Genomic DNA, 13011 nt, shown 5'->3' with positions numbered 1-13011 from the left:
ATGGGGTTTCCTACAGATGGGGTTCCTACAGACGGTGTTCCTACAAATGGGGTTTCCTACAGACAGTGTTCCTACAAATGGGGTTTCCTACATATGGGGTTCCTACAAACAGGGTTTCCTACAGACAGTGTTCCTACATATGGGGTTACCTACAGACGGTGTTCCTACAGACGGGGTTCCTACAGACGTGGGGTTCCCTACAGACGTGGGGTTTCCTACAGATGGGGTTCCTACAGATGGGGTTCCTACAGACGGGGTTCTTACAGACGGGGTTCCTACAGACGTCTGGTTCCCTACAGATGTGGGGTTCCTACAGATGGGGTTCCTACAGACGGGGTTCCTACAGACAGGGTTCCTACAGACAGGGTTCCTACAGACGGGGTTCCTACAGATGCCGGGTTCCCTACAGACAGGGTTCCTACAGACGGGGTTCCTACAGACGTCGGGTTCCCTACAGACGTGGGGTTTCCTACAGACGATGTTCCTACAGACAGGGTTCCTACAGATGGGGTTCCTACAGATGGTGTTCCTACAGATGGTGTTCCTACAGACGGGGTTCCTACAGATGGTGTTCCTACAGACGGGGTTCCTACAGATGGTGTTCCTACAGATGGGGTTCCTACAGACGGGGTTTCCTACAGATGGTGTTCCTACAGACGGGGTTTCCTACAGACGCCGGGTTCCCGCCGCCGGCTCCCGCGCTCTGGGCAGCGGGACCGGAATCGCCCGCCCGCTGGGTGGCGTCCCGCAGTCCCGAGCCGCGCACGCGCGCCGAGGTGACGCGAGCGGTGCGCTCGGGTCCGAGTACGCCACTTCCGGTGTCAGTGATCTTCCTTTTCCGGCGGGGCTGAGGCGACCTGTCGGCACCATGGTGAGTGCGGGCCCGGGCCGAGGGTTCCTGCGCCGGGCTATGGCTCCGGGCCCGGCGCTCAGGGCCGGTTCGGCGCGGCCGCCCTCAGTAACAGCGCGTCTGTTCTCTCTTGCAGGCTCGGAACGCGGAAAAGGCCATGTGAGTGCGGCTGCCCCTTCTCATAACTCTGCGCGGGCGCTCTGGTGCGGACCTCGCTTGCCTCGGCCTTAGCATAGACATCGCCCTGTGCTCGCCGCGCTGCCCGGGACTGGCTGGGTCCGGTGTCAGACACCCGAGCCCGCTGAGCTGTGGCTCATGGCCGCACTCGCTGTCCGGCTGAGTTACAGCACTGGGGTTTAGCGATGAGTTGTGGCACTTGGCTGTGTGTGCGGTGCTGATCTGCAGGGGTGGGAGATGGGGCTTACAAAGCATCTGTGTGCAGCGTGCCTGGGGCCCTGCGCGCTTGTACCCTGTGATACCAGCGCTGGAGAGGAGCGGCAGCAGGGCCTGCGTGATGGATGTGGGGAGACACTCCAATGGCCCTGGCAGTGTTCAAGGCCAGGTTGGACACGGGCTTGGAGCAAGCTGCTCCAGTGGAAGGTGTCCCTGCCTGTGGCAGGGTTTGGAGCTGGATGAGCTTTAAGGGCCCTTTAACCCAAAGCACTCCGATTCTAAGTATAAATCTTCTGCTTGGCAGTTGCTGGGACTAAACTTACAGATTTGAACCTATGTATTTTTCTATTGACTTTGTTGAATACTTCTCAAAAAGGTTTGCAGAGGACGTGTGTAGAACTACTAAATTAGAGACTCTGTAATGAATTTGTCTCGTGTTCTTTTCCTTAAAATGCTTTCTGAGCTTGTGATAGTAACTCAGGGAGAGGCTGCAGAGGCCCTGCCACAGCTGTGTGACACATTGGAATCACAGAATCACAATGGTCAGGATTGCAAGTTTTGTTTGCTTTTTGATGTATCCCCTGCTAAGATACGTAAACTTAATGCTTGTGCTTGTAACTTGTAGATCCCCTTCTGCTGCTTATAATCTTAACATGCTGGCATATGCTAACAAGGCAAAAATGTTTAGCTGCTTACCAAGATCTGTATTTGTCTAAGAAATGAACCACTGAGGATTTCCAGTGTAGAAGAGGCCACTGGCCAGTCAGTGAGTGTGTTCAAGCCTTTGTTTTCGACAGACTGTAATTAAGTCCATCCTAAACATCCAGAGCAAAACTTGTTCCTGTTGGAATGTGGATCTGTAAAAGTCAATCCATTTCCTTTCTTTCCTTTAGGACGGCTTTGGCAAGGTTTCGCCAGGCTCAGCTGGAGGAAGGAAAAGTTAAGGTATGGTGTAAAGCCCTAAAGCTCTGGTAGTTCTGGTGGAGAGGGGAGTGTGAGCCATGTACTGAGCTGTGCAGCTGTGGTCGGATCAGACCCCAGGCAGGAAGGGGAATCTTGCAGGAGCCTGACAAGGGGGTCTGGGAGCACCTGAAGCAGGGACTGTATTTCACAGTGACACAAGCAGGAAATGGTAAATAGAATTTTCTGAGCTAAATAACCTGTTTAAGAATTTCTGCATGTGAAAGGAAAGTGTGAATTGAGCAGCGCTTGCTTTTCATTGTCTTCATGAAATACATATAGAATCTGCAGTGGTTTGAAGAAAACCCCAAACTCCAGTAGTGCTGCCAACACCAGCAGAGTGCTGGGCAGAAAGTGAAAATGGCTTTTGAGACTCAAGTTACCTCCTTTTGCAACTCCTTGTGCAAATGGCTGCACATGCACTTAGTTTTGCTAGCGGTAATCCCAGGATTTGTTTGGATTTCATTCCAGGAGAGGCAGAGGAATCCCTCTCCTGATCTTATTCATTGGTAACATTCTGACAACAGGAACCATAGAGCGAAGGCCCTTCAGGGGTGTGCATGAGATATAACATTGGCATGTGTTAACCCAACACATGATAGCTGTATGTTGGAGCTGGCCTCACACACCATGCCATGTTCACATGGCATGGCAAAAAAATGGATTTACCAACTTTGTCATTTAAAAACCCCACCAATACAGTGAAAAAATGGCACCCCTAAATCCACACAGACCCTTAGAGATGGATTCTCAACCATCTCTGCATATTCCTTTGCGGTTTTCACTGAATCATATGTGAGAATATTGCTGTGGGGATCAGTGTTCCCAGTTGGACAGGTTATGGGTAACTGACAGTGGAACTCTGGAAGCTGACTGAGCTGTACTCACACACAAGTATAAGCAAGGTGAGACAGGAAAGTGGAAAAGAACAGTTTGGGGAAACTCTAGTGTAAAAGATTCCATGAGCAACAGCCAGAGAAAGATGGAACAGAGTTTGGTACATCGTGTGAGGGAAGGCTTTTTATTATAGAAGGGGTGAAAGTACAGTAGGGAAAGGCACAAAAGAAGTGCACACAGAATCCTAGAGGTAGGATGAAGTATTAGTTTGTGTGTCCTAAATGGAACATTGTTTGTCTTGGCGAGGATTATGTGGTGGTTCGAAAAGCAATTGGCAGATTTTGTTTGGATGAAGTGGGTTTAAGTCATTTGTATATTCTGTGGTAGTTCAGGTTATCAGGGCTCTGAATGGTCATTGCTTTCCACTGTGGTAGCAGAAGGTAGCACAGTTTGGGATTAACAAGCAATAAAGTTTGCATGAAATGCTGTAAGTGTGTCGATGCTGGGTTAAAACTTGCTGGTGTGTGGGTTTCTGTCAAACAGGAGCGAAGACCTTTCCTTGCTTCAGAGTGTAATGAACTGCCTAAAGCTGAGAAGTGGAGGCGACAGGTAACGTCAAGCTATGGACTTTTCTAATTCTCTAACAGGGAGAATGTAGATCTGTTCAGGTTTCTTCAGTGTGCTGACAGTTAAATCGCAGTCATTTAGACTGGAAGATCAGGCAGTTCACCACAGTGTTCAGAGCACGTTGTACCCCCTCAAGCTGCCCAGGGCTGTGTCCTGCTGAGTTTTGAGTATCATCAGGATTTGGGTCCCACAGCTTTCTGGGGCCCTGTTCCAGTGTTTCATTGCCTTCTTAATGATCTTTTTTTCCCCTTGAATTTAATCAGTTTCCCTGGTTTCAACTTACGTTTGTTGCTGCTTGTCCTGTGTTGTGCATCTCTCGGACAGCCTGGTTCAGTCCTTTCTATGCCCTCTGTTAGGTTGTTGAAGACAGCAACAAGTTCCCTTTTTGCTTTCTCTTAAGGCAGATCAAACCCAGTTCTCTCAGCCTTTCTCTGTACATCACAGGCTCCTGCCCTCCCACGTACAGCTCTAAAAATGTAAAAAGCTTCTGAGATACTGTATTTGTGTCTGAATGAAATCTGTGTTGGTGTTTGAAATTGATAAGGTCGGGTCCATTTCATAGATCAGAGACAACTTACAAGGTGGATCTTTCTAGGGTTTTATTTAGCTTTTTCTGCCTTGTTTGTCTGGGAAGCTCACTTCTGTGTTCTTGTCTACCCAGATCATTGGGGAGATTTCCAAGAAGGTGGCACAGATTCAAAATGGTAAGGCTTTTCTAATTACATTTAATGTTTTTGAATCCCCAATCCTAATCAGTTACAGTAAAAATCCCATTTCCTGTGAACTAGACCATTCCTATTGTGTAAATTCTGGAATGGCTCTGGTACTTCTGAAAGCTCCCTAATTCGTTGCTTTTCCCCCTCTGACAGCTGGCTTGGGGGAATTCAGAATCCGGGACCTGAATGATGAAATAAACAAACTTCTGAGGGAGAAAGGGCACTGGGAATTCAGAATAAAGGAGCTGGGAGGCCCTGACTATGCTGTAAGTGTACACGGATTTCTATTTTAAATGGAGGAGTTGTAGTAAAAGTAGAGAACCTGTATAAAAATGAGCCATGGGGGTGTTTTACTCATGGGGTAGTTTGAACTGGTACAAGAGATCTCCTTTCTCATCCTTTAATCTAATGGGATGCCTGGGAAAACAGGAAATACAAGATGCAAGAGCAGTAAGAGCTTAAACCATGAACTTTCTTTATTTTCCAGCGGATTGGGCCGAAAATGTTGGATCATGAAGGGAAAGAAGTTCCAGGAAACAGAGGTTACAAATACTTTGGAGCTGCAAAGGATTTACCAGGAGTTAGAGAACTTTTTGAAAAGGAACGTAAGTAAACAGCGGCTCTTCCCAGATGTGAGCCTACACAGTAGTGTGTCTTGAGTGAAAGGTCTGTATAGTTATGTGGGGAATGCTAGTAGCAGTGTATTCTGGCCCATACATAGACATAAGTGGATAAAACTTTATATGTAGATTTGTCATAGAAGGAGTGGGAATTCCATGGACAGGAAGAGAGGCAGGCCTGGTGAATCAGCTCTTCCTTACTTGCCATCTGCAGAGAAAAACTGTGGGAAATACTCCATGATCTGGGTCAGGTTGGGATAGGTTTTTATTTCCTTTCATACAGCTTGGGTGAGGTAGCTGGGGTTGCTGTGAGGCTGATGGGGAATGCACAGCTAGCTGTCAGGATGGACCTGCACAAATGACAACTGTTCTTCCAGCTGTCCCTCCGCCTCGGAAAACTCGAGCTGAGCTTATGAAATCCATTGATGCAGAATACTATGGCTATAGGGATGAAGAGGACGGTATTCTGGAGCCACTGGAACAAGAACATGAAAAGAAAGGTATGTGAGATACAAAACCTGCACAAATCAGCCCAAGAAGGGGTTATGGTGGGCTTGGAAGTTAAGGTATCTTTTCTTTCCCTGCTGGTGTCGTTCTGTGCCTAGCTGTCACACAGGTACCCAAATCATTGTCGTGTAAGGCATTCCAGAGGTGAGGCAGTGTGCTGTATAGTTGACTTTAGAGTCATCTTTACTATTGTTAATGATTTACTACTATCAGCAAGTGCTTTGCTATGAAGCAAAATCTTTTGTCCCCCACATTTTCATGCTTAAGACTGTAAAAGTGTAGGTTGCTGCAGGGAGGTCTGTGGAATGCAAGGGTTACCTCCTCCCTCCTTTGTGAGAACTGGCCATACCATCTGTTTCCTGTCTCACCTCATTGTTTATCCATAAGCACAGCTGTCTTGTTCTCTTGGAGATTAGAGGAGACCTTCTGGGAATCCTGAAGGCTTACGTTAATTTAGCCACATGAATGCATTTGTGGATGTTTTTTCCTTTGAAACCCATACTTCCTCAACAGTTAGTGTTTATCCATGTCTCTGCTCACCCAGTTCTCTAGCTCTGTTTCTACTGACTTGCCCAGTAGCAACAACAGGATTATGAGTCTAATGCCTGAAACCCTCTTTAAAATTCAGCACTGTGTGACATCTACCTGCTATTTGTGTAGCTTTAAGCAAGAGGCTGTGCCCCACCTTTAAGAGCATTGTCTGTTCCTGGCAATTAGTTGCTGTTTACATTGTGTATTTGTTTTATGATCACTCCTTCTGAAGCAGATCATCAGTGCTCTGTTGGATGTTTCCTGGTGTAGCCCTGGCAGGCTCCTCACAGAATATGGCAGATAAACTAATCAGGTTTTGTTTAAATTGTGCTTCTTTTTGTAGACAATTATATGTTGGGAAGTAGAAAAACTTGAAACATCACTGCAGGAAGTCCTTGTTTGAATGATTACAAGTTATTGGGGTTGTAACTGTTATCAATACTTAGTACTGTCATCCACTTCTTACATTTATGCTTTCTCCATGTGTGAGATCTTCATAGCATTGTGTGTTAGAGATCGTACCTTGTCAGTTAGATTATAAGACAGGGAGGAATAGGGGAAATAAAGGAAGTATTGCAGGACACCTGTGACCTGTAGCATAGCCTGGAGCCTTAAACCAAGTGAGGGGCAGCTGGCTGGCTGACAGGTGATGGGTGAGAAAGGAAGGTGTGTGGTGCAGCACACCCAGAGCAGCCCTCACTCAGTGTTCTTGCACATCTTGCTAACTCCTCTGGATTCATGTGGTTACTTAAGAAAATGAACATCTTTGATGATTGTGCCACTTGAAATAACCAGGCTAGATATGCTACAGAGCCAGTGGGGTACTAGTGATGTACGAGTCGTGTACTATTAATGGACGATAGCTGGGATGATTTTAGGGTCACTTGGTGTCTGATTTCTTGTTTTTTACCTTGTTATCAGAAGAGTTTTGTTGTTTTTTTTTTGTGAAACCAAGTATTGAGGTCCCTTTTCTGTTACAAACCCACCCAAAGCACAGCATTTGCCACTGGTCAGTTAGATCTTGCTTTCTCAGGAAGAGCATTTTAGTGTTTAGTCTTTGAGAGCTAGGGGAATGCCTGCTGAGTGTTAACTGTTGCAGGCATTTCATACTGCCTACTTGCATTAATTTTGCACCTCCCTAGGGTATTTATACACTGGTGGAGTCACTCATTAAGCTGCTTAAAACTTTAGTGCTCCTGCTAGGACTCTGCTGTGTAGTACAGATACAGCAGCTTAATAGCTCTGAACTAGCAGCAAGTAACAGAAGTGGGATTGTGCTGCAGAATAAGAGAAATACACTATGAGATAAAAAGAGACTTCTGTGGGTGGTCACTGTAAGGAGTATAATCATGTGTAATTACACAGGGATCAGCTTTCCTATAGCTGTTGACATGTGAAGTGCCACTTAGCCTCAGTTCAGAAAGTAGGTTGATATTTATCCATGACATTTAGAGGTCTAAAATGTACCCAACTTAAGGCATTAGCAAGTACCACACTTCCACAATTGGGTTTTGATGCGACTGTGTTGATGTATTTTATTAGATACTGAATAGAGGTTCTATAGTAAGTGGGCTCTGCCAGTGTAGAGGACTTGAGCAAGAAGTTAAGTCTGATGTCAGAGCTTTAGCATTAGGACCATGCAGCTCTAACTTGCTCTCAGATACACTTGTTATTTTCCTTTGCTCATCAGTTATAGCAGAAGCAGTGGAAAAATGGAAAGCGGAGAGAGAAGCACGACTTGCAAGAGGTGAGGAAGAGGAGGAAGAAGATATATATGCTGTCAATGATGATGAGGTATGTGATGGCTAAGGCAATGTGACATTTCAACTCTTCTACACTGTGTTCTTGAACATAGAGTTATTTTGCTGAGAACCCCTCTGTTGCTGTGTTCTGCTCTTCTCTCTGCATAAGTTACTCTATGGTTGTCTCTGTTTAGTGAAAATCAATAGTAGATAAGCACACTTGGTCCATATTTAGAGAACTGGCAGCTAGGGAAGACTTTTTACTGGAGTGAGAAACATCTGACAGTTGAGAGCTTGCAAGATTTAACTGTCAGGAATGTGGTATTTGTAAGGCAGTGTTTAGTTAACACTGATCAGTCTTACTTCTGAGTACCATTGTCGTGGTTTAAGCTACTGCTGCTGCTGAATGCAGGGCAACTGTCTACATCAGTAAGAGCATGAGTAGTTTTGTGTGCAGTAGAATTTCACCCTATTGATGTGTGGCAAACCCAGGGCTTGCCAGGGTCTTGTTTCTAGTTGAATCATGATACAGCAAGGCTTTGCTAGTGCTGCAGTCACTGCTGTGACATAGCTCTTGTTTTTTTTTTTCCTGCTCCCAGCACCAGTAGAAGTAAGGGATGTTGGTGCTGCCCTCCAAGATCCCCAAAAAGGGTACTGGAAACTAGTTCTTATTTTGCAGTTCATACCTAAGTGGTTTTATCACAAGAATAAAGAGGAGGTAGTCCATCAGGTGAGACTGGTGGTTTCTTCAGTATCCTTCAGTTTTATTTGTAGTATCTCATGATTCATAAGTCCAGCACTCGGGTGTGAGAACAAAACAGTACAGAGCTGTACAGGGAAGTGGTACATAGCTTTCTTTAAAGCATTTGCTTTCTTCTTAGTTAGCTGTCTGCTCTTTTATTGATAGCTTTGCTATGACAGCCAGGAAGCAATGGAAGAGGAGGGAATATAGCTGTGCATTCATGGCCATGCCACAGCAGAGTAAAATGCATATATGAAGAATGAAAGCAATACCTCTGAAAATGTTAAGGAGCAAAATCTGACCATGATGCTTATCATGTTCAGCCTGAAGAAGAGAAGGCTGCGTGGAGACCTCATAGCAGCCTTCCAGTATCTGAAGGGGGCCTACAGGAATGCTGGTGAGGGACAGTTCATTAGGGACTGTAGTGATAGGACAAGGGGTAACGGGTTGAAACTTAAACAGCAGAGGTTTAGATTGGATATAAGGAAGAAATTCTTTCCTGTTAGGGTGGTGAGGTACTGGAATGGGTTGCCCAGGGAGTTTGTGAATGCTCCATCCCTGGCAGTGTTGAAGGCCAGGTCGGATGAAGCCTTGAGTGATATGGTTTAGTGTGAGGTGTTCCTGCCCATGGCAGGGGGGTTGGAACTGGATGATCTTAAGGTCCTTTCCAACCCAAACCATTCTATGATTCTATGTTCCTTTGTTGCTCAGTCCTGTTCACCTGCTTGTTGTGTTTGTCGTGTCGATTGTGCTCTGTCTGGTTCCTTTTGGCAAAGCAAGTAAAATAGGCTTTTTTGATGACCCCTTTAGAAAGTAGACTTGATATGGCTTAATTTTTGTGATTTTTTGTGAATTTTGTGATTAATTTTGTGAAATTTTTGATGTGGCAAATTTTTCATTTGATTTTGTCAGTCTGATGAGGAAGGTGGCAAGGAAAAAGGTGAAGAAGGCCAACAGAAATTCATTGCACATGTTCCAGTGCCATCTCAACAGGAGGTAAGATGTTACAAAAATAACTTGTAGAGATGCGCTTTGGCTCATGCAAGACAGAGATCTCGACTTACAGCAGATCACCGGTAAAAGTGTCCTTGACTTGTTATTACTCTTTAATCCTCTTGCAAATGCTGTGGAACTAGCCAGAATTACAGTACCATTGCTGTTACCTTTCCACCTGAGCATTTCCAAAACCTTCATAAGTATTACATAGACTGGGAAGTGATACAGTGGTATGATCAAGAAAATCCTGACTGCCCACTGTGTCATTACTGTCCTTTTCCACTGATGGTCTGACTTTTCCCATTAACTTCATGGGACAATGAATTGCAGGGCTTGCTCTCATGAGTTTTCTAAAGTTACTTTGGTGACGTGACCTTGAAAATTTGGCACTGTTCTAGGGTATATATCACCTTAATAGGGGCAGGATGTTTGAAGTATAACTTGGGCAAGAATGTATCTGTTGGTAGGTATGACTGTACATCACACACATAGCATGTGGGGCTTGTCCCCTGCTTCTGTCTTGTCAGATAACCATCCCATATTCTCCTTTGAAGTCATGATCCTGCACATTCAGCAAAATACACATTCAATGGCTTGTTAGAACTGCAGGAGGGATGTAATGATTAAAACCATTGCTCTCTGGCTGATGGTATTCTCTTAATGAAGAGAGCATAATTGACTGTCAGAACTGACTTGATTCACAACCACTGCTTTACACAGCAATCTTTTCTAATCGGGCAGTACTCAGTGTAACCTTTTTAGTGGCAAATCCTTCCATACCTTTTGCCTATGGGATGCCTTCTCAATTCTCAGTTACAGAAAATCTAAGGTTCACAACACTTGCTTTTGAGAGATGCTGTGTGCAGCACTGGTACAGGCTGCTCAGAGAAGCTGTGGCTGCCCCATTCCTGGCAGTGTTCAAGGGCGGGTTGGACAGGGCTTGGAGCAACCTGCTCTAGTTGAAGGTGTCCCTGCCCTCTTTAAAGTACATGCTTGTTAATGAATTGTATATTGCTGGCACTTCCAGACAGACTTTAGGTCAGAGGTTTGTAGCTGCTGCTGCTGTGAAAGGTACTCACTGAACTGTTATTTCAGGGGTACAGACTAGTGTGGTGTGACACCACGTGTTCTGCACTTGTTAAAGCTGTGTCTGAGACAATTCCTTGAAACTAAGCTCAAATGACTGTACTGAGTAAAATGAAATGCAACTAACTTCCTAATTAAGAAGGGTAGAAGGATAGAGCCGAGATGGAGGTGTTGATTTTACTGTGTCTTTCAACTTCCATGAGCTTTAGTTGAGTAATGGAAAAGGTACTCCTAACTCATCTTAATTCCCTGCTTTTACACTAGAATGAAAGCTTTCATGGTCTGTTTCCTGTGATTTTCTTCCTCATGTCTTAATAGCTAAGTGTGCTAGATTTTGGCACCTCAGTTAAGCAGAATGTCTTCCTGTTCTTATATTTGCAGATTGAGGAAGCTCTTGTACGGAGAAAGAAGATGGAGCTTCTTCAGAAGTATGCCAGTGAAACACTCATGGCACAGAGTCAGGAGGCAAAGACACTTTTAGGATTGTAACATTGCACCAGTGTGTGCTGGGTTTTGTACAAGCCAGCTAAAAGCAGGAGGTTCACATATTCTGGTCACAATCACTGTTATCTCCCAAAGTCCCTTTGGATGTTAAGAGTAAACTGACAAAGTTACAGGGTGTTCTGCTGAAGGAGAACCAAATGGTTTATCCAGTAGGATGACTTGCACTTCAGTGCTGAGAAAGATCAAACCTAGGTTCACTTGTCTCTGCATTGTCAGCAGCAGTCTTCAGCCCTTTCGCCGGTGCCTCTTATAGACAGGAGCACAACCTGAGTGACTCCTTAAATCCCAATGGAAAGCTGAGCGCCATTACTGCCTTTCTGTCCACTGTACCCTGACTGTAAGTGTGCATGTCTTTCTCATGCTGGTTTTTGCTGAGATGAGACCAGAAGTAACTTCTCTCTTATGCCCAGTTGATTTACCAGCATAGCCTGTTCTGACGGCATATCTTAGGAGTGACTGTGAGGTGGGTTTGGTTCTTTGTGTAACACATGCAGGATGTCTAAAAGCTGTTCCCCTTGCTGTGGTTTGTTACCATGCCTGGGTGGATTGCTCCGTGCTGGATATTTCAGCAGCTGTTGTAAATATGTCCAACTTTGCAGTACCTGGTTCAAACATTTTTAGTAAAACTTATTTACAGCCCGATACCTTGTTTTGTTCCAGCTCAAAGGATCGTGGTGTTTCACTGATTGTAGCCAAAGAATGGGATCAGAACTGGCCATCCGTGTTGGAAGTTGGAGCTCTGCATGCCCTGCTGCTCTTGGCTCCTGTGGCAAGGGGCAGATTACAGCAGAGCTGTGCAGTCTCGTGTGACTAACATTGTTGTACAGATTATACAGAATGAATGAAATCCTGAATTAGGCATCTGCAGCCATGGGGTAGAAGTGCTGTCTAAGGAATATAGTATTTAACAACCACCTACCCATGTCTGGGACTACTTGGAGTTTCAAGATGCTCTGAGTGTTCAGCACTACCTATTGTAAATAATTCACTCCAAAGCAATCAAAGCTCTAACTTATAGAGAAAAACTTTGATGTAAATGATCAAATAATAGAAGCCTTGAAAGAGTGGAAAGCATAGCTGCCAAATGGGAATCCTAATAAAGATCAAGTAGATAGCAAGCAGACAACTAACCTCACATGCACATTCCTCTCTTCCTGTTAGCAGTGTAGCTTTCTCTGCTTTGTAATAAAGCAGCAAATGAGTATGTGTATGATTTGTAGTGGTTTGTGTGCTCTGAGCTGTGAGCAGCTTTCCAAAGTTGTTTTCAGTTTTTGCTCTAGCCCTTGAATATAGAGGAGGTGATGTGCTTTTATCCACATACTATCTGCTTGCTGTAAAAGGCACTGCTGTTTCCCATAGTTCTTTCCCTGAAACCCCTGCCTGCCAGGAGTGGAAAAACAGGATCCTTCCATGTGGGATGTGCCAACAGGTTTATGGTCTGGCTGTGCTGGATCAGAGCAATGTGCTTTGCCTATGGAAAAGGTTAGTAGATGAAGGGTAAAGGCTTTGTTGCCTGGTACTAAGGCACTGACAGAGTTCCTGGAGCTGAGTGCATTGGCAGGCAGGTTGTAAGGCTTGATCACACTGCAGGAGTGTTGGTCACAACACACGTGATGATACCCGAAGTGTGACCAGGGCAGGAAACCTGACTAGTTTTTATGGCCTGACACAGTCTGGGAGTTTAATACCACTGGTTGATCCCTGCTGTCACAGTAGGAATATGTAATATAGAAGACAGAAAACAAGGGTGAAGATAGGTCAGGGACACCATGATAATGACAGAAAGCATAAAAGAGTAAACTGACAGAGGGAAATCCAAGACATTCTGCATTTATGTTCAAAGAAGCAGCTCCAGCCTGTGGCAAGACCAATATAATGATGTAAAAAGAGGGGTTTAGGG

General features: G+C 45.0%; 1 protein-coding gene across 1 annotated transcript; it reads left to right on the top strand.

Annotated features, from left to right (window-relative positions):
• Window positions 1-828: 828 nt before the first annotated feature.
• On the top strand, window positions 829-12321 carry ISY1 (ISY1 splicing factor homolog). Its single transcript, XM_005149368.4, has 11 exons — window positions 829-871; window positions 987-1009; window positions 2137-2188; window positions 3584-3649; window positions 4329-4371; window positions 4537-4649; window positions 4871-4988; window positions 5381-5503; window positions 7732-7835; window positions 9438-9521; window positions 10989-12321. Exons 1-11 carry the CDS (start codon window positions 869-871, stop codon window positions 11094-11096), a joined length of 837 nt encoding a protein of 278 aa, XP_005149425.2. The 5' UTR covers window positions 829-868; the 3' UTR covers window positions 11097-12321.
• Window positions 12322-13011: the final 690 nt, after the last annotated feature.

This window comes from Melopsittacus undulatus, chromosome 9 (assembly GCF_012275295.1).
Source record: "Melopsittacus undulatus isolate bMelUnd1 chromosome 9, bMelUnd1.mat.Z, whole genome shotgun sequence".
Taxonomy (NCBI): Eukaryota; Metazoa; Chordata; class Aves; order Psittaciformes; family Psittaculidae; genus Melopsittacus; species Melopsittacus undulatus.
The sequence above is the reverse complement of the archived record's forward strand: the minus strand, read 5'-3'. Positions and strand labels throughout refer to the sequence as shown.